A 21,332-nucleotide genomic window follows, 5' to 3' on the forward strand; every position below is an offset into this window, starting at 1 on the left:
TTAATAATTACTAATATTCTAAACAACTTTAATTCTTCAACTTTTTTATTTCGAGATTATTTAGATGATGTTTGGTAAAGAGAGAGAAAGTTAATGTTTAGAGAGAGAGTTCCAAAACAGATGATTTTCTAAAATCGAAAATGTAGTTCCATAGAAAATATGGCATTGAACAACTTTAATTCTTGAAAATTTTCATTTTCAGGTCGTTAAAGATAGTTTTAATAGCATTATTAAAAGTGCGAAACCTCAATCATAGTTTTGATAAAAAGTAAACCACAGTCCTTTATCTGAAAATTAGTGAAACCACAAGGGTTTTATTTGAACTTTCCCCTTATTTTAATTTAATGCATTTAAGCCCTCATTTTTTTATTTCAACTTATTATGTTTTTGTTAGCTTTTTAATATAAAACTCGGGAATAAAACACTATTCATTTTATTCGTATTTGAAATTTATATTTTTTATGGTTTAAAATGTAATTTTTTTTACATATATTGTGATTATGGACAAACTGTAAAAACTTTATTTCAAATTATAAAATATATAATTTCAAACATAGATAAAATTAGGGCTGTAATCGAGCGGAGCCGAGTCGAGCTTTGACCTGTTCAAGCTCGGCTTGCTATAAAATTAAGGAGCTCAAGCCCAAGCTGAGCTTGTTTCGAGCCCAAAATCCTCTTTAGACTTGGATCATTAAGAAAATTATCTAACCATGAATTGTTTGTGAGTAAATTGTTAATTATATTTGTGAAGTTCGCTCACAAATAACTCTTTAATTGTATACATAAACAAGCTCACAAGCAAAGTTTATGAATAAATAAACAAGATACTTATAAATAGTTCGTCTATTACTCATTTATTATGTATGTGAACGAATTCATCTAATAGCAAATGAAATAACATTAAGTTTAGATATTTGTGAACTAATACAAAACTATATAGTTTTCTACAAAACTAAAATTTGTTTATAAATATTCTAATCGAGCCTGTTCGCGAGTTTTCGAGCCGAGCTTTGGCTTGCTCAAACTCGGCTCGTTTACGAATTGAGCAAATAAATCGTGTTCACGAACGTTCGTTTACAAATCGAGCCGAGCTTTTATCGAACCGACCACCGAACCGCTCATGAGCGGCTCGACTCATTTACAGTCCTAGATAAAATGATTAATACTTTGTTCATGGTGTTTTATATTCAACTAACTAATTTGATAAGTGAAGATCTAATGTGCTAAGAAATGAAAAGATTTTGGACTTAATATGTTAAAATAAAAGATTAGAAGGTGAAATAACAAAATCCGAATGATGAGGGAGCTAATTTAAAATACACATGTTCCTTATAATTTGGTTAACGGCGTTAGAAATATCAAACAAGAAAAACAGAAAAGGCATGTGGGTGGGGCCTGAGCTACCAGTGAATATTTAAAAAAATAAATAAAAACAGAGGAGGAAGAAGAGAAGGAAAGAAAATGGAGGGGAGGGAAGGAGAAGAGAGAAGTGTCGTTTCCTTCCCTTTACAGACTGTAGTTACTGAGTTCCACCAACCAACACTCTCCACCTGACCAGACCTGACCCCTAAACCGCCATTTCTAAACGGACTTGGTTTTTTCCTCCTTCCCCAGACCCAAACCCAAACCCTAGCCCTCTTTCTCTTTTCTGATTCTAGGGTTTCCCATTTCTGTTCTGTTATGACTCTATAGTCACTACTTTCAATTTCACTTTCTGCTTTCTTTCAACCTCTAAATGAGTCTCACTTCTTCTTTCTCTCTCTGTTTCTTCCCTCTTTCTCTACTCTTTCTTCTCACTTCACCTGCTCACTCCGACCAATCGGAGCTCCGATCCTTACTTGAGTTCAAAAAGGGTATCCTCTCTGACCCGACTCACACTATACTCTCAGCATGGAACATCTCCTCTTTATCCGACCTCACTTCCTGCCCCAGCTCCTGGCCCGGTATCACCTGCGACTCTTCTACCAACTCTGTCACCGCCATTTCTCTCGACCGCCTCTCTCTTTCAGGTGACCTTAAATTTTCAACTTTACTCAACCTTAAGTCTCTTCAGAATCTTTCTCTCTCTGGTAACCATTTCACTGGTCGTCTTGTACCTGCATTGGGATCTATCAGCTCTCTCCAGTACTTGGATCTATCTCACAACAATTTTTCTGGCCCGATCCCTGCTCGGATCGCTGAGTTGTGGAATTTGAAGTATATTAATTTATCCGTGAATGGTTTTGATGGTGGCTTCCCGGTTGACTTGAAAGTCCCTTTCAGGAATTTACAGCAATTGAAGGTTTTAGATTTGCGTTCTAATAAGTTTGGGGGTAATGTTCTTCAAGTGTTGAGTGAATTTGTCAATTTGGAATACTTGGATTTGAGTAACAATGGCTTTTATGGCGAGCTTGGTAGCCTCAGCGTGGACAATGTATCGGGTTTGGCTAATACTGTTCGTTTCGTCAACTTCAGTGGAAATCAATTGCATGGTGGCTTTTTGAAAGCAGAGGTGATTCAATTGTTTAGGAATTTGCAGGTCATGGATTTAAGTCATAATATGATTAATGGAGAGTTACCTTCATTTGAGTCTTTGCGGAGTTTGAGGGAATTGCGATTGCAAAACAATCAATTATTTGGGGCTATACCGGTTGAGCTGTTTAATGGATCAGTGCCGATTGAAAATTTGGATCTTAGTGGCAATGGATTTACAGGTACTCAAGTTGTAACTTGTATATGTACTGTGAAGAGTTTTCTTCTTTTTTGCTCACATTTGATAGGAGTATTCTGACAACTGCGCTAATAATTATGGTGGAAGACTAACTTTAAATGTATGTGTAGATAACGTATTGATATCTAAAATTGTCTTATATAGATGCTGAGCATCCTGAATTCGATACTCCCTCTCATTTTGGTTCACTTCTTTCCTCATATGGGAGGACCTTCATTTTATGGTACACCTGTATTCTCCACATGGGTTTAAAATCTACTGTAAGCAAAATAAGTAATCTTTTCGAACACTGGTAGAGCTGATGTGATACGGCCTATTAGCTTGGTTAACTTGGTTGTTGCTGGAAATTGAAACCAGTGAATTGGCTCAGTTTGTTCGTCTATTTTGTTCTGTTATATTATGCATGAGAACTTCGTAACTACACATGTTGGCTGGCTAGATCTCTATGGTATGAAAAACATGAACTAAAAGTTTGAAAAGGAAATGATAGGATACGACTCTCGTCGAACTGCATGAAATGCATTAGTACGAATTATATATCTCTTGAAGTCTGGTGGCAGACAGTATCGCGAAGTTAAATGATAGTGGATTTCATGATCTACTATTCATTTTCATTAAGTTCTCTTTCTTCAATTGCATGTTTTATTGGAATCAATTTTTTTTGGATTGACTTAATGTACCACGATATGTATCTGATAATTAATATCCATTGTATATGCAGGTTTTATTCATGCAGTGGATTCTACCACTCTGAATATTTTGAATCTCTCTTCAAATGGTTTATCAGGCTCCTTGCCCACTATTCTTAAGAGATGTTCAGTTTTGGATCTAAGTAAAAATATGATCTCCGGTGACATGTCTGTTATGCAGAATTGGGAAGCCACTCTAGAGGTTCTTGATCTGGGTTCAAACAATTTGTCAGGAAGTTTGCCGAACTTATCTTCTCAGTTTTCTAGGTTAAGCAAACTTATTCTTAGGAATAATTCTTTGGAAGGTAACCTGCCTCCTCAAGTTGTGTCTGGTCCGGGATTGTTTGCAATTGACCTCAGTCTAAATCAACTAAGTGGGAGTATCCCAGGTGGTTTCTTCACTTCAACCACATTGATAAATCTGAATCTTTCAAGAAATCAGTTTACAGGACCAATTCCTATGCAAGGCTCACAAGTGGGTGAGTTATTGGTTTTACCCACTTATCCAAAGATGGAGTCTCTTGATCTTTCTCACAATTCCTTGGATGGTGGGTTGCCTTCAAATGTAGGTAACTTTGTGAGTCTCAATTTGCTGAATCTCTCAGACAATGACTTGTCAGGAGAGATCCCAGTTGAATTGAGTAAACTTTCGTACTTGCAGTACCTTGATTTATCTGGCAATAAGTTTAAGGGTAAAATCCCTAATAATCTTCCGTCCAGCCTGATTGGATTTAATGTATCCGATAATGATCTAAGTGGCACAGTGCCACAAAATTTGTGGAAAAAATTCGATATTTCTTCATTTACTCCTGGAAATCCATTGCTGATCCTCCCAATTCAATCACCAAATTCTGTTCCACAGCAGCTTCCTAGCAAAGTTAAACGCCATAGTTCAAAACATGGTGTTACAATAGGAATAATTGTTGGTGCAGTTGTAACTACTATGATGATTTTGGTTTTACTAGCCTATCATCGTGCACAACAAAAAGAATTTCATGGAAGAAATGGATTTGGTCCGCAAACTACTGGAGAAGATGTTAAAGTTGAAGGATCTGCAAGATCTTCCTTTTTCAAATTCCACCCAAATGTTAACCGACAACCAACATCATTGAGTTTTTCAAATGATCATTTGCTTACTTCAAATTCAAGATCATTATCTGGGCCAACAGAGTTTGCAAATGAAATTGTTGAGCATGATTTACCAGGAGTAATGGCAGCCAGCTCTGCTTCAAATATTAATGTGTTAGAGCATTGTCCCACAACATCTGAAAGGAAGTCATCTTCAGGCTCCCCAATAATGTTGTCACCGCGTTTTGTCGAGTCCCATGAACAGTCTGTGAAGTTGGATGTTTATTCACCAGATAGGTTGGCTGGAGAACTGTTCTTCTTGGATGCTTCCCTGGCATTCACAGCAGAGGAGCTATCTCGAGCCCCAGCAGAAGTTCTTGGTAGAAGCAGCCATGGAACTCTGTATAAAGCTACTCTAGATGGAGGACATATGTTGACTGTGAAGTGGTTGCGGGTGGGCCTGGTGAAACATAAGAAAGAATTTGCTAAGGAAGTTAAAAAGATAGGCTCTATAAAACATCAAAATATAGTTCCATTACGAGCATATTATTGGGGGCCTAGAGAGCAGGAGAGACTTCTTCTAGCAGACTATGTACAGGGAGACAGCTTGGCCCTACATCTATATGGTAAGCATTTGCATTTTAAACCTTCATGTTCGTAACATGAAATATAGTAAGTAAAAGTTTCATAGCATTTATGCTCGTTCTAGTTATTATAGTCTTAACTTGTATGTTTTGCTGGTTATCATGACATGACAACACTTGTTCCAAGACCTTTGCATGTTGGGTTTAATGAATTTTTTAACTTTAATAGTTAAATTTAACTGGTGCTGCTAATTGATGTATACTATAGTATTTTGCACTCGTTTTGGATGTACTTGTCATCTATTCAGAATTACTGTTTGCATTCCATTAAATACTAAAAACACATGCTGCTTCAGAATTGAGTGTCATAACAGTGTAGACTTGAACTTTATCCATTTGGTTTGCAGTTTTTTGGTTCCTTATTAAAGCATCTCTGTCAAACTATGCCCCCATTGAAAAACTGCGTGGCTTGCTCTGGGTATGGATTATGTGCCATCAGAATAGATTAATTTTAAGAATTTCAGGAGATAACATAAAATTGTCTAGTTATACTACAGTATTCTGACACCATAGAGTCTGTCAGTTACCTGAGAATCCCTCTACTCTGCTGGGCCTGTTATCAGTAGTAATTAGTATGAGCCAACTCTATATTTTAGGTAATTAGATTGGTTTCATATGCTGGAGAGTTTATTATAACATGAGCCAGAATTTTTGGGAACACTGTAGTCCATCTACTTCATCAGATAAGATGGACTGTAGCTCTGAAATGAGAGAAGTATTCCTGTTTTTGACCATTTGAAAACAATTTGGCTGCTATTGAGAATTTCAGTTTACCAGTAGGTTTCCATCTAAAAAAGGGCGGCCCGGTCGCACTACGCGTCCCCGCTGAGCGAGGGTCCGGGGAGGGGTCCCACCACAAGGGTGTACTGGGGGCAAGCCTTCCCCTGCCAATTTATTTGGCAAGAGGCCGCTCCTAAGACTCGAACCCGTGACCTCTTGGTCACACGACAACAACGTTTACCGTTGCGCCAAAGTTTACCAGTAGGTTTCCATCTCCAAGAAAAAATTTTGGTCTACAATCTTTTAACTCATAAAGATTTAGAGCAGGGTTGGCCGTCCCCTGTAGCATCTCAAGTGATGTATGGGGAATTACTTAGGGATTAAATATACTAATGGGATAAACAGTGGAATAATCTCTGACACGATGAAAAATGAATACAAATAGTAGATTCCTAAAAGAGAAAAATGCTTCTGATTGACTGAAAAAATTTCAAGGTGCCAAAAGTTGAGATAGTAAGAGTTTTGGTTCTTATCCCTTTCTATTGCTCAAGTCTGTGATTGACGAAAAGATAAGAGACAATCAAACATATGTTGGCCTGCTGTGTAAAGAACTGGCTTCGTTTTCTTCTCAAAGACTATTGGATTCTGAGAAGACTAATGTAATAAGGACTACGTGAAGTATAGAATTACTGAGAGGAGAATTGAACCAAAGACTATTGGATGCTAAAAGTTGATACTCGTTGATGTCATTCAACAAAAGACTATTGGTTTCAATTGCTCTAGTGAAATGAACTTATTCTAGGAGACTACTGAATTTTGTTTCGGATAAGGAGTTTTCTGTTACTTTCTGTATTCTGTGAAGAAAGTGAAAATGCCTTGATAGTGTTTATTTGGGCACACGAATTGATTAATGATTGATCACAACACAATGCATCTATTTCCTGGTCAATTTTTTTTGAGTATGGCGCTGTGAATTCCTCTCCTTTTGTCAAAAACTTTCCTGGCGTATGGTTGTGAAATATGGTTCTATTGTGAAACTAGGTAACTTAATAGTGGTGATTCATTTTGAATAAATTTGACCAATATGACCTAGCTGGCGCTAGATATTTGCCGTCCTTATATGTTGCTTGTGCACTTGTATGCAACTCTTGGGTCTTATATGTCCTTGCTTTTGAGTTTCAGCATGGTTAACTGGCATAAAATTTATAAGAATTGATGTTACAATTGCAAATATTATATGTTTGTCCTTTTTTCACTGGATTGTATCAATGGTATTGTGCTGGTTCTTGCATGTACTTATCATGAATACGAATATAGTGTCTGTCTAGCATCACTTCACTAGGAAATAGGCATCTAAAATAATTGATAATGCCTTTTTTGATTTAGCACTTGATACCTCTTGGAGTAGTTGTTTGAGCGGTCAATGATATTCTTATCTACATTTACACATGCTGTATACGACTGTATGAAGAAGTATTTTTTGTTTTAACACAGAGACTACACCCCGAAGATACTCGTTGATGTCATTTAACCAAAGACTAAAAGTTGCTGTTGATGTTGCGCGATGTCTATTATACATTCATGATAGAGGCATGCTCCATGGGAATTTGAAACCGACAAATATACTTTTGGAAGGTCCGGATTACAATGTTCGGCTTACGGATTATGGGCTTCATAGACTGATGACACCAGCTGGGATAGCGGAACAGATACTGAATCTGGGAGCACTGGGATATTGTGCTCCAGAACTGGCAAATGCAACGAAACCAATGCCGTCATTGAAGGCGGATGTGTATGCATTGGGAGTGATATTAATGGAACTATTAACTAGAAGAAGTGCAGGGGATATAATATCAGGTCAATCAGGAGCAGTAGATCTACAAGATTGGGTTAGGATGTGTGATGTAGAGGGAAGAAGAATGGATTGTATTGACAGAGATATAGGAAGTGGAGAAGAAGATTCAAAAGCAATGGATGATTTGCTTGGTATATCACTACGCTGTATACTTCCTGTAAATGAGAGACCTAACATCAGACAAGTCCTGGAGGAGCTTTGTTCTATATCAATTTGAATTTTTGTACATGTGTCTTGGAATTAAATTTTTTGTCGTTCCTCGACCCAATTGTCCATTTTTCCACCCCCAATTTTTTTTTTTATTAATTTGTTTTTCTAGCCTTCTGATTTTTGGGCTAATTATTTTTTTTTTATCTTTTTTGGAAATTTTCTTGTAAAGGAACACAACCAGTCCATTGATTATTTGACAGTGTTTTGAGTTTGATCTTCCAATGAAAATAGTTGTAATTCATTGTCTTGCTTTGAGAAGTTTTTTTTACTTAATTTATTGTTTAGTTAAATTTTTTATTATATGGATAGGCTAATTAAGAGGGCGAGCCTTGGCGCAACGGTAAAACGTTGTTGCCGTATGACCAAAGGTCACGGGTTCGAGTCTTAGGAGCGGCCTCTTGCCAATTAAATTGGCAAGGGAAGGCTTGCCCCCAATACACCCTTGTGGTGGGACCCCTCCCCGGACCCTCGCTCAGCGGGGACGCGTAATGCGACCGGGCCGCTTTTTTTTTTTTTTTTTTTATGGATAGGCTAATTAAATAATACAAATTTATTATTAATTATTTAATTAAATTAGTTTTTGTATTATTAATTGAGTCGTTATTAAATGAGTGACAATGAGTTGAGAGAGGCGTTTTTCTGTTGAGCCTTTCTGGGAGATACATAAAGAAGTTTGTGGGAAGACAATTGAAGAGAAGTCTATAAAAGCTGAGTTCCTCTTTATTTTCAAAGACTGTCAACAAAATCTAAAATCAAGCTAAAATTTTCCACAATTTTAATTACAATTGTGATTTCCAGTATTTTTTTTTTTTTTTTTTTTTTTTTTTTTGTAATTTTTAGTTTATTCAAGCAATTAAATTTCAGTTCTTACAATTCATATTTCCAGCTTTCTTACAATTTCACAGTCTCAATTTTTTTTTTGCTTAGCTCTTGATAGTCCGGAGCTTAAGGAATTATTCGGTCCTTTTTATTCCTAACAATCGTTTGATACTCACATTCAATGCATTCCGAAGTTTGCGAGTACTATAAACCGCTGTCGTGCTCATAATTTCATTTTCACTAGAAAAGAGCTACAACAAAATTGGCACGCCCGGTGATCACCATGCCACCAAAGAAGAATGATTTGAAGTCCCAAGACCCTATTGTCGGCAATTCCGAAGAGGAAGAAGGCTTGCCCACAAGAAAAGTTTCTCAAATGGAGGAACGTATAGAGATGATGAAGAATAGAAAATCAGAAGGAGAGTTTTGGATTTTTATGGAGATTCAGAATTTACCTTACCTTGAGAAGCGCTTCAATAACACTGAGAGAAGCGTTAATAAGTTGAAGCACAAGGTCGGCTCAACAAGATATTCAGAAGATCCTTCAAAAAATATATGAGCTTACACCTAACAAGGTCAGTCGTATTATAGAAGAGCTCGTACCTACTGCTAAGAGCTCTTCTAAAAAGATGGCTGGTCCTACAACAAAGAAGACTAATACTGTTGTTGAAGAGTCATTGTTTATGACTACTGACAAAAGTTCCACTAAAAAATCCCCAGAGGTGCCAGAAGGGACCTCTTCCAATTGAGCATTACCGAATCCCGCCTCTAAGGGAAGAATCTACATTTCAGATGGCCATTAGTGTTAATAGGCTTGAGGCAAGTAAGTTGACTCGATCTCAAATCTTTAGAAGTACTAACTTATCTACAATTCTACAATTTATGAAAACATAGGTTACCAAGGAGGTGAAGACTTGGGGGCAACTTGAGAGGGTCCAGGTTACCAAGGAGGTGAAGACTTGGGGGCAACTTGAGAGGGTCCAGAAATGGCATACTTGCTTATTTACCTCCATACGGCCTTTGGCCTTCAATGCTAGGAGGTATGTACCCTCAACCTTGATAGGCCCCTCAGTTGACTATGGAGGCAGGTAGAGTAGTCGTTCAAGAGTTTTGTGGGCTTGGCCTTCGCTAAATAGGCCACCCTGAATCTCATAAACCTTATCTAACTTCGATAAATTTGGAGAACCCTTATCCAAGAGACTACATATTCCGGACTTTTCATTGTTTTATGAAGAAGATGACCTTTCCACTTAGGAACACATTACTCGTTTCACCATCCAATGTGGAGAGTTGCACTATCCGAGCTTTGAGCTCTATAAGTTGAGGATTTTTCCTAATCCACTCAAATGGTTAGCCTTCACATGGTATGCTACTTTGTCAAGGAACGTGTGCAAACTCAAAAAGAGATGGAAAGACAATTTCACACATAGTTCTACAAGACAGAATAAGAGAATTATCAAGGATCACGCAAAAGGGCAACCAGACGGCTGATATGTTCATTTAACGGTTCAAAGGGATAGGAAATAGATGTAAGGTGTTCCTTCCTAAAACCGAATATGTGAAGATAGCCCAAAAAGGTTTAGACATTGAACTATGTAAGAAGTTCCATGGGATGGAGTTTAGAGACTTGTATGAACTGGCAATCAAAGTCACAAAATACGAAGACCTTCCGAGAGAGGAAAGGCAACAGAGAAAGGCCTCCTTAGGAGTTTACTTCCAACAGGTCCATAACCATGAAGTAGCAATGACAGATTTACAGAATGTTGTTAGTTAGGAAGGAAAATGGTGAAAGAGAAAAGAACAAATAGAATGTTGTTAGTTAGGAAGGAAAATGGTGAAAGCTTGGATTTGGTAAAACCAGCAAGAATACTTAAATGATTTTCCATGGGGCAGTCGAAGAAGATGGAAGCTGGTGTTTTAGGTCTAATGTGGAGAGTTTTGGGATAATTAGGAGGAGTAATGGATCCGGAAAAGTTGTTTAAATAAAAAAAGAAAAGTCAAAAACAAAAAAGAAGGAAAGTTTTAGATTTGATTGGGTGGGTTGTTACATGGAAAAAGGTTTTTACCTTTTCAATCCTTTGACTCAAGACTTTTATTTAGGCATTTAATCTCTCTTAAATATTCATTTATTGCCATAAGAATTTTAAATTGTCATGGTTTTGAAAAGATGGAGTATTTGTTTACATCCATTTTTACATATTTGTATTTTTAACATTTTTTTTATATATAGTTTCAGTATTTTGAACTTAATGTATTGTTTAATTAAATTTTTTTTATCACGTAGATAGACTAATTAAATAATTTCAGCCCATTAATAATTATTTAATTAAGTTAATTTTTATATTATCAATTGAGTGATTTTTAAATTAGCGTTTTTCTGAACTTTAAGAAGACCGAAATCAATTGAGAGTGCAGTTTTTCTACAGACATTCTAGAATTTGTAGTAAACGGGCAAATTGCTAAAGGAATCCTATAAAAGTTGAGTTTCTTAAGCATACCCAACAAAGTCCAAAATTAAACCAAAACTCTATGCAATTTTAATTATAATTTTGATTTCCAACATCTTTCCTTTGCTTTTATTCATTTTCTTTATAATTTTTAGTTTATTCAAGTTTCTTACATTTTGCATTTCTGTTTTTTTTTTACAATTTCACAGCCTTTTTGCAATTTATTTATTTTTCTTTGACTTAGCTCTTGATAGTCCGAACTTTAAGGAATTATTCGGTACTTTCTAGGTCGGTCCTGATAATTTACGGGCCCTAAACGGAATAATAAATAAAGGTCCTTTTAATAAAAATATTTTACATAAAAAAATTAAAATTTATTTTAGTACATGATAAATAAAAAAGTATTTTATTAATAATTATACGGTACATATTATTACATTCACTAAATACAATTGTTTATCCAAAATAAAAAAAAATATTTCACAATTTCTTTAAATTATAGATTAAAGCCCTATTTGACCCATGTGGTATCCAAAATTTTATCGTTTGACTAATGTGATATTATTTGATAACATTTGCTGAAGTATTTCCACAAGGAACATTTAACTCATTTTGGATTAAAAAAACTAACCGATTTGTTAAATTTTTTGCCAATAATTTTTTATTTTATTTTATTTTTTGTATATTAATACGTGGATAAATAAAAAAATTAATTTCTTATTTATCTACATGGTAAAAAGTTAAATCAATTGCTGTATGTATGTAGCGCGTATGGCTGGGCATAATTCGATCCAGTTCGGGGATTCAAGAATCTCCAGAATTGGATTGAACTTCGGGGATTCCTAAAAATGAATCTCCAGAATTGGATTGAAAATTTCGGTCTGGTCTTTGGAGATTCGGGTATTCGGTTCCGGTCCAATCCAGTACAATTATTTAACGAGTTAAATAATAAAATACCTATACTTTTACAAAAAAAAAATAAAAAAAATAAAAACATAATTTACAAGATAATAAATATATAAAATTCTTAATAAAAAATAAATAACATGTGTTTACAATACCAAATATTAATTTCAACCTAAATAAAGTAATTGGTGAACCGAATTGCTAAAAAAACAAATGGGTAACTTAGTTTCAAGATTAACAATTTTAATATCTTAACACATGCAAATCTTAAGAAATGCACAACTTAAACTAAACATCAATAAATTAAAGTACAACCACAGAAAAAACTTGACTAGATTCTAACGAGTTAAAATTCAATAACAGAAATCAAAATTTGACCAAAGTCCAATACTACCAAATCAATTGATCTATTTTGATTGTCATATGCACACAAATTTTAGGATTTAACCAACAACCAAAAGAAATATTATGAGAAATAATACATGAAATTGAAATTGCAAACAATTAGATTTCACTTTAAAAAGGAAATTACGGAGATGATGTCAGAACTAGGATTCTGGTGAACTAGGATTCTCAGGAACTAGAATTTTAGAACAGGAAGAAAAAAGAATGAGAATAAAGATAATAGAGAGAAGAATATAGAAGAAAAAACCAATTGCATAATCAATTAGTACCAGCTGATTCCTTAAATAGGAAACGAGACAAGGAAAATACAGTTGGCTTAACAAATCATCGCCCTGATAATTCTAACATACCTTAAATAAGAATAAGAAATATAACATATCTCAAATCACTCTAATAATTCTAACGTACCTTAAATAAGAATAGGAAATACCACATACCTTAAATAAAAATAAGAAATATAACACTTCACTAAATAGAAAAAAAATAAAACTCTATATAAAATATAAATTAGTTATGATAAATCTTCAGTTTTTTCAATCTAGTTCGGTCCAGTCCAATCCAATTCGGTTATGGGTCCAGTTCTGGATAATTTCGGTCCATTTATTTGATAAAAAAGTCAACAGTCCAGTTCGGTCTAGTTCTTTGAAAAAAGTCAATAGTTCGGTCCAATTCTGGATCTTTTTACTCGGATATTCAGTCCAATCCAGTTTCTCCAAGATCCACGCCCAACCCTAGTAGCACGTGTCAAAAATTACGTAATGTGGAAAAAAATTAACAAATTAATTAATTTTCCGCTCAAAATAGGTTAATGTCACTTATGGAAATACTTCAAAGGGAAATTGAAAATTACAATTAAATCATGTGGGAATATAAAAAAAAAATGCTCTTGACATGAATCAAACACAAAGAGCTTTGGATATGAGTGGCAAGCTTTACCACTAAGGCAATTATTTAACTTTGATATAATTTGTTTTCTACAATTTATCTATACATAAACACCTAATAAAATAACTGGCCACCCTTACAGCTTTGGGCCCTAGGCCAGCGCACCCCTGGCCGGCCCTAGGTCCAAGGCCGGTCCTAGGTACTTTTTATTCCTAACAATCATTTGATAGTTAGATTTAGCGCATTCCGAAGTTCACCGGGTACCATAAATCGCTGACACACTCGTAATTTCATTTTCACTGCGAAAGGGCCACAACGAAATTCTATTAAAAATTAATATTATTAATATTAATTTTAAGCTTATTTATAACACCATCCAAAACTTTTACTTCCTCCATTCCCTTATATAAGCCATTCTAGGGTATTTCATACAAATTAAGAAATATATTGGTTAACTAAAAAAAATCTCTCTCATGTCACTATTGGAGAATAAGCATTGAAATATTAAAAAAACACATGTACCAATACAAAAAATTTAATATTTGGACCAAAAAACTAAACTAAAAGCTCTTGGAATCTTAGAATGACTTATATTTAGGGAAAAAACTAATTTACTAAAATGACCTATATAAGGGAATGAAGAGAGTAATTTACTAAATCACTCTTTCACGGGTAGAGCACAAACCTTAATATAAGTAGACAGAGCCTCTGTAAATACTTTCCTTTACAATCTCTCAACTATCTATATTCCTATTGCTTGTCTATAATCGAAGCAAACAACAGAACTTCTGAAAAAAATATTATGAACAAAGAAAGTTCTTTTCAAGAACACAATGAAAATCTAAATAATATTTTTAGAGTAAAAGTATGAACAATGATCGTGTATTTGAATATTGCTCTAGCTCTTTTTAAGAAGTTTAATCTCGCTTGATAGCTTGTATATCCGCATGATTCAAGTGGAGCGTATATCATGGTATTTATAGGAGAGACTAGCAAAAGATCCGTTTGAATTTGAATTAGCCGTTATAAGCAAACGGAGCCTGTCACCCTGCTTTTTGCCACCTTTTGCATTTCAGGCGAAAAGTTCTATTGTAAATTTCGGAGCCACTTCTGTTATTGGGCCGTGGTTTTCTGCAACCTTTTTGTCTGTGCATATAACAGATGTACAGTGAGGGGACACTTCTTCTGTAGCAATGTACTTTATGTCAGGTCTTGGGACCGCACGTACCGTGCCAGTTTTCAATCGTTTTGCATTGTGGACTTCTAGATTGTTACAGCTGTAGATACCCATTTTCGTCCGGACCATTTTTTAAGTTTTTAATAAATTTCGCTCAGAATTTGAACAATTCATGAATTATCCAAAATATATGGTATTATCTCGAAAATAATTAATTAGGAAAAAATTGTACTACTAAGGCTAATTTGTCATATGTCGGTATAAATCGGTAAAAATTCCGAACTATATTCAAAATATGACTTAATAGAATTAAAGTATAATTTTTAACCTATTATGAATTTTATTCGAGATATGTTCCTCGTATTTTGAATAAAATTGAATTTGCTTGAATCCGAGTTATAATTTATTAATTAAGGTTCAGATGTCAACCAATCGAATTAACATTTCAATGCTTATTTGTTTGTCGTAAACTATGTTTAGGAATGCCTATAGTCTGAATTGCAAATTATGATGTAACATCGTATATCAAAGTTAAAGTTAATATTGACTTTGATTACGATTTATATTATAATTAAACGTTTAGAATATAGTTGATTTCTAAATAACGAATTATGACAAATGGATCCAAAAATTGAAAAGTTAATAAATTAACGACAATTGAACGTTTCCTTAAAATGTCAGTCGTCATCGTAGTCCAAAACGTCTCCTTATTAAATAAATCGACGGTTGACATTCTTTTTAGATTAATTGTGCTCAAATCGTTTTGCTGTAAAATTTCACGGTCACGGGTTATTGTAACTCAAGTCATATTCATTAAGTATTTTAACCCGTCATGTGCTGCTGGGCTAGTTGCATTAAATAAAAATGGAGGCAATAGTATAAAAAAAAACAATGGAGCTTTTATTAATAAAAGTAATAATATACGAGTACAATTACATTGTGGTACAAATGTCTAACTTCTAATTACATCGTTTGCAGGGAAAAGATGAAATAAAAATAAAGCGGAAAAAATGTAGCGGACCCGGGGGCCCGCCTCATAATGTCGGGGGTTTCTGTACCCCACTTTGAATACCGAGGCAACCAAATATCCGAGGCAACTAAAGCTTTTCCGAGGCGATCAAAGCATATCCGAGGCAACCAAGTTCATATGGGACAGTCGAGAATCATCAGATTTAACCCGGGGCTACCAAATTGGACCGCGGTAAATCAAACAAAAATTAAACCGGAGCGGCAACAGTCAAACATGGACCCGGAGTTCAAATAGGCGATTCGATTCGGAACTAATGCCGTCAATTCCCAATAAACTTACCGACTCGGATCAAATACAGCGTCCGTCTGCAAAAAATCACAATTACAGGGACCAATTGGCATTTTTACCCAAAAAATCAATAATTCAACTGAGATGATCTCATCCAGCAGGCATCCAGAAATTTCAAAATACAGAGAAAATGGGCAAGCAGATTGACGAAACAACCCTCAAGGGTACAGAAGGAAATAAAGAAAAATGATGAGCAATAATTCACAGACAAATCTCTTACTATAAATAGAGAAAGTCTATCACTGTAAAAGGGGGAAAAGATCGGTAATCTCAATGTAAAGGGGGAGCAAAAAATAACACTGTAATTGGGAGTTTGTTCTTCACTGTAAGGGGAAGGGAATTGAGAGCCAAAAACACAATGTAAGGGGAGTAATGAGGGGGAGAAAAATATTGTAATCTCAATGTAAAGGGGAGAAAAACACAATGTAAGAGAAGAAAAACACCATGAGAGCAAAATCACTGTAATAGGAAGAATAGTTTCACTGTAACAGAGAAGAATGCACAAGAGAGCAGGAAGAAGTTCTTCAACTTTGTAAAAAAACCAGAAATCAATCAAAAGGACCAAGGTTAATCTGTATTCCAATTTATTCACAATATTTGTATCCATGTAAACTATCTCTTTATCATTGTTCATAATCATTTCTATCACTTTTTTTTTATCCTATAATAGCATTATATCAAGAATAGAGAGTTACGTTTCGTGCCGAGTAAATCGGTTCGAAGGCTCAGTACGCCCTCCACAGCCGATAATGGCTCTGGTTGCGTTTCTGAAGCCGGTTTGAGAGCCCTAAAAGGCTCGCCCATACAAAGAAATCATACTCGGGCAGGCAATACGAAATTAGAACTAGGGAGTAAATTATTGCAAACATCAGACTCACACAGTAGATAAACCCATAGGCATCATAGATCAAATATTCACAGCAAACAACCCTTCATCAACTAAAAAAATACCAAAAGCATGCCAAATCAAATTGTCCCACCAAATAATCCATCAACAAAGACAATACCTCAAGTGTTACAAATCGAATAAACGACACGTCTCTAACGAGATCAACATAGCAAGCATCTACCTCAAATCACAGAACATTCCATACGCCTCTAAGAGTTCTTAGAACTCGCGGCAAACCCGAAGAGAGATCGAGGTCGAGGAAGAGAGAGAGCAAAAGAGTTCAAACCTCAAAGCTCACCTGTGCATGTAGATTTTAGACCGACTGAACCTCCTCGGGAACTCAGAGTTCCTCATCGAAGGCGAGAATCATCGTCGCCGTTCTCGGATCGGTCCGGTGAGACCCATAGGGTCTGTAATAAGTGGGAAAACCGTGGGAAATAGCTAGGGGAATCCATGAGCGAGCAGGCGAGAGTGAGAACGGCGAGAAATCTGGCCGGAATCCATGAGACCGGCGAAGGAAAACGATCACGATAAGATGGAAGGGAGGAGTAGATCGACGGAAATCGCAATGAGGGAGAAAGAGTTAGGCTGCTGAAAAAAATAAAACTAAAACTAAAACCCTGTAAAATCCAAATTATATAGATCAATGGGCTTTAACCCATTTCGCCCTCCTCATTGATGGGCTAAGCCAACTTTTGCATTTATTTGCATAAATATCTTGTTAATCCTTGATTAGTTTACCATTAATTTTTGCTTATTTCAATTTGTGGAATACATGTATACAATGAGTTAGATTTCACACTAATTAGCTTAATCTTTGTCATTTAGCTTTAATTAGTATAGTTTAAGCATATCCCAATCAATTTAACCGAACTTTATAATAACCATTTGGATCATTTCAATATATTAGTTTAATAGAATTAGACGATCGTAATATGTTTAAAGTGCGTATTTTTAAAGATTCATGTAACTTTACGTATGTGTTGTGCGTAAAAAATCTCGCACACATGTGACACGCGTAAATTTGAATAAAGACAAATTGAATCAAAATGTTATTTTGAATCCCTCGGAAAGTCTAAATCGGAGTCAATTCAGCTTGAGATGTTATCTCAAAATTAGCCCAAATTCGAGATGTTATCTCGAATCAATAAAATAAACCAAAATTAATTCGGATTGATGTGAAAATGTCATTCGAATTCATAAACCAAATCAATTCGGATTGGTGTGCAAACGTCATCCGAATTCATAATTAAATCAATTCGGATTGATGTGAAAACGTCATTCAAATTCATCTCTGAATTAATTCAAACTGATGTGAAAACTTCATTTGAATATATAAATTAGATTAATTCAAATTGATGTGAAAACGTCATTTGAATATTAAATTAACTCGAATTGGTGTGAAAACGTCATTCGAACTCATAAACCAAGTTAATCCTAATCGATGTGAAAACGTCATTAGAATTATGTACTAAACCCGATAATCCCAAAATGCGCGTAAGTACCTAGTTTATATCGACAATTCAAAGCAAAACAAATAGCAAACACATGATATCACAATAGTATCGATACGTCGGGCGGGGTAGGGTGAGATCACATCTCTTCCCTGCACGTAACCGGAAAAACGAACCTTGAATCTCTCCGAAGATCGTCCTTATCAAAACCAAACCACACAGAGTCAATCCAAACAGACAGGGCGACCAATCACGCCCGTATACACGTGTTTCCAAGTGATGATTGGTGGCGACTCGAAACCCTTAAAACACGAGAAAGGCAGATCGAGCCGGCCACGCACCCCGACCTGCGTAAAAAACCGGAAGCCAGGGTGCGACAACAGCCTCTGGTATTAACTCGGGCTTTTAATTTCTTAAGCCCAATGAGTTTCCGTTTACTCAAGTTCATAAACACACTCAACAAACATGTTAGTGGAGTTCTGATTAAATTATTTTTGTCAGAATAAAAATTTATTGGAAATCATGTTTCAACAATCTCCCCCTTTTTCAAGGTGACAAAAATTTCAGAGAAGGAACGAATCTTATTTTGCTCCCCCAAAATTGTTGCACTTACTCTTGCTTCTGAATGCTCCCCCAGAAGGGCTGCACTTCTTAATAAGATCAGAGGTTTTTGATTTCTTTGATAAGTGTTGGTTTATACACAAAAAGATCATGAAGAGATAACAAGTACCAGTGCATTAGAGATTTATCATGCATTCAGAATTTATGTAAGCAATATAAGTAGGAATAAGCATTGTATTTAATATAAGCCCAACAAGTAAGTTTTTTTTTACATATACATTAAGCTGAACAACTTATAGGTTTTCAAACCCTAAGGTTTCCTATTCTACTTAGCGACATTCTCACTAGTGTTTCCCTTAGTAGAAGTAGATTTAGGGTTCCGGGGCTTTTGAACAAAGGCAAGAGGAAGAGTTTTAGTTTGAGGTTCCTTGTCTTTCTCTCCCATTTTTGCAGCTTCAATGACCAGAGGAGCAGAGGGAGATCTGGACATAATCGCCCTAGAATGACTTCGGAGATGATCATAACTTTGCTTAACATCGACAAAGATGTCTTTGGCATAAATTATCCCCTCTGGAGAGACTTCTTTCCTCCAAATAGCTTCATTCACCAGTAGTTGTAAGGCTTTAGAATTCCAGATGGAAGTGTCGGCCAGAGCATGAGTATATTTTTTGATGAATGCTCAGAATGGAAGTATCAAGGGCCTTGTGCTGATTGGCAATGGTGCGAAGGCTCCGAGTCATAACCTGGTTCTAGGAATAGAAGGTAGTGACCTTCTTGTCCAAGGTTTCTACTGCAGCTCGGTTGATGTTTGATTAGTTGGATTCTGAGCCTCAACATGATTGGAAAGGTGTTGGAGGTCAGAGGCCATTTTGGAGAATTTAGAGAACAACCGGGTAGAGACGACATTTGCAGTGTCAGACCCTGATGGAATACTCTTTATCATAAATCAGTTCTTTGTAATTGTTCTACATATTTTTCAAACACATGTGCAAACAGTAAATGTTTCTAAAATTTATATTAGTGTATACATGTAAGAAAATTGATTACTATTGAGAAAATGATAATATTACCTGCTCCAACCAAACACCTTGAGAACGGTGTATCTTTTGCTGTGTCAATAAATCGTCAATTATCGGTCCTGGATTTATTATTTGTTGACGTTTGTTTAGTAGGTCATTTGTTCCAAGTTAGCCTACATAATATACAAGTAGATAAATGTTATCTCAATATTACTAACATCAAACATATTGCTAATATTTCTTACATTTCTAACATATAACATATTTAACATATTTCTAACATATTAATATATTTCTAACAAGTAGATAAATGTTATCTCAATAATTCTAACATCAAACATATTGCAAAAATATTTCTAACATTTTTAAAATTTAACATAATTTTAACATTTAACATAATTCTAATATTTCTAAAATTTAACATAATTCTAACATTTCTATCATTTATCATAATTCTTACCTTTCTAACATATTTATAACATTTAACATAATTCTAACAAGTAGATAAATGTTAGGGAAAATTACACAGAAATTCATCTTTGAGAAACTATTTACAACTATGTCAAGTTATAATTTTGGATTATGTCAAACTAGTAAAATCAGTACTTTTAATATATTTTAAGGATTGGAATTTATAAATTAGGTGTCTAGAATATATTTTTTAGGGTTTATGATTTGTGAATTGAAGTCTAGAATTTTTAAATTAGGGTGTAAAATCATAATATATAGAAAATAATGACATATTAAGAATTAAGTTTGATGATATGGCTTAGTTGTAATTTTGTAGTTAAATATGATATTCATGTAATTGACCCTAAATGTTATCTCAATATTTATTGCTACAGTAATTTTCATCTGGTCAGTGACTGACGAAGAGAATTTGGTCAATCACCATTAGATTTAAGCTTATTAAAATCATGTGGTGAAGATTAAAATCATCGTAAGGTTTAGATTCACACCTGCTAGATTTAATAGTGATTGACCAAATTCTCTTGGTCAGTCACTGACTAGGTCAAAACCACCACACATCTTTAATAGTTCTAACATTTAACATAATGCTAACATTTAACAAAATTCTAATATTTATAACATTTAACATAATTCTTACATTTCTAACATATAACATATTTATAACCTTTAACATAATTCTAATATTTCTAACATATATATCTATTTTTTAACACATTTCTCTAACATAGGAGGAGACGAATGTCTATGTTGGAGAGAAATGGAAGAAGAAGAAAGGATGAGTTGTATTTATAAAAAAAAATACCACCCTTATTAATTTATGGATCAAAAGTTGAAATAATTTAACTTTTGATCTATTTTTGTAAATACTCTTCTCAACTCGTGAATGTGCTGTCAACTGCTCCCTTGATGAGAGCATTTGGTTTTAAGTGAAAGTGTGATCTTATCCACACTCTTACTCTTACTCGATCGACTGAATTTGGAATATCTTCCAGATTCAGTCGAATACAAGTCAGAGTGTGGTCTTATCCACACTCTGACCCATAAAGGAAGTCGGTATCGGCTTCTCTTTTTATTATTTAAAAATA

General features: G+C 34.9%; 1 protein-coding gene and 1 long non-coding RNA gene across 2 annotated transcripts; one reads left to right on the forward strand and one right to left on the reverse strand.

The window, feature by feature from the left end:
• Positions 1-1,445: 1,445 nt before the first annotated feature.
• On the forward strand, positions 1,446-8,137 carry LOC136229076 (probable inactive receptor kinase At5g10020). Its single transcript, XM_066017639.1, has 3 exons — positions 1,446-2,693; positions 3,432-5,093; positions 7,326-8,137. Exons 1-3 carry the CDS (start codon positions 1,736-1,738, stop codon positions 7,901-7,903), a joined length of 3,198 nt encoding a protein of 1,065 aa, XP_065873711.1. The 5' UTR covers positions 1,446-1,735; the 3' UTR covers positions 7,904-8,137.
• Positions 8,138-15,414: 7,277 nt separating this feature from the next.
• LOC136231137 (uncharacterized) lies at positions 15,415-17,474 on the reverse strand. The gene is made up of 2 exons (XR_010689703.1): positions 17,041-17,474; positions 15,415-15,870 (listed from the first exon to the last, which is right to left on the reverse strand). It is a non-coding gene; the product is annotated as an uncharacterized lncRNA (long non-coding RNA).
• Positions 17,475-21,332: the final 3,858 nt, after the last annotated feature.

The sequence above is a fragment of the Euphorbia lathyris genome, chromosome 5, assembly GCF_963576675.1.
Source record: "Euphorbia lathyris chromosome 5, ddEupLath1.1, whole genome shotgun sequence".
Classification (NCBI taxonomy): Eukaryota; Viridiplantae; Streptophyta; class Magnoliopsida; order Malpighiales; family Euphorbiaceae; genus Euphorbia; species Euphorbia lathyris.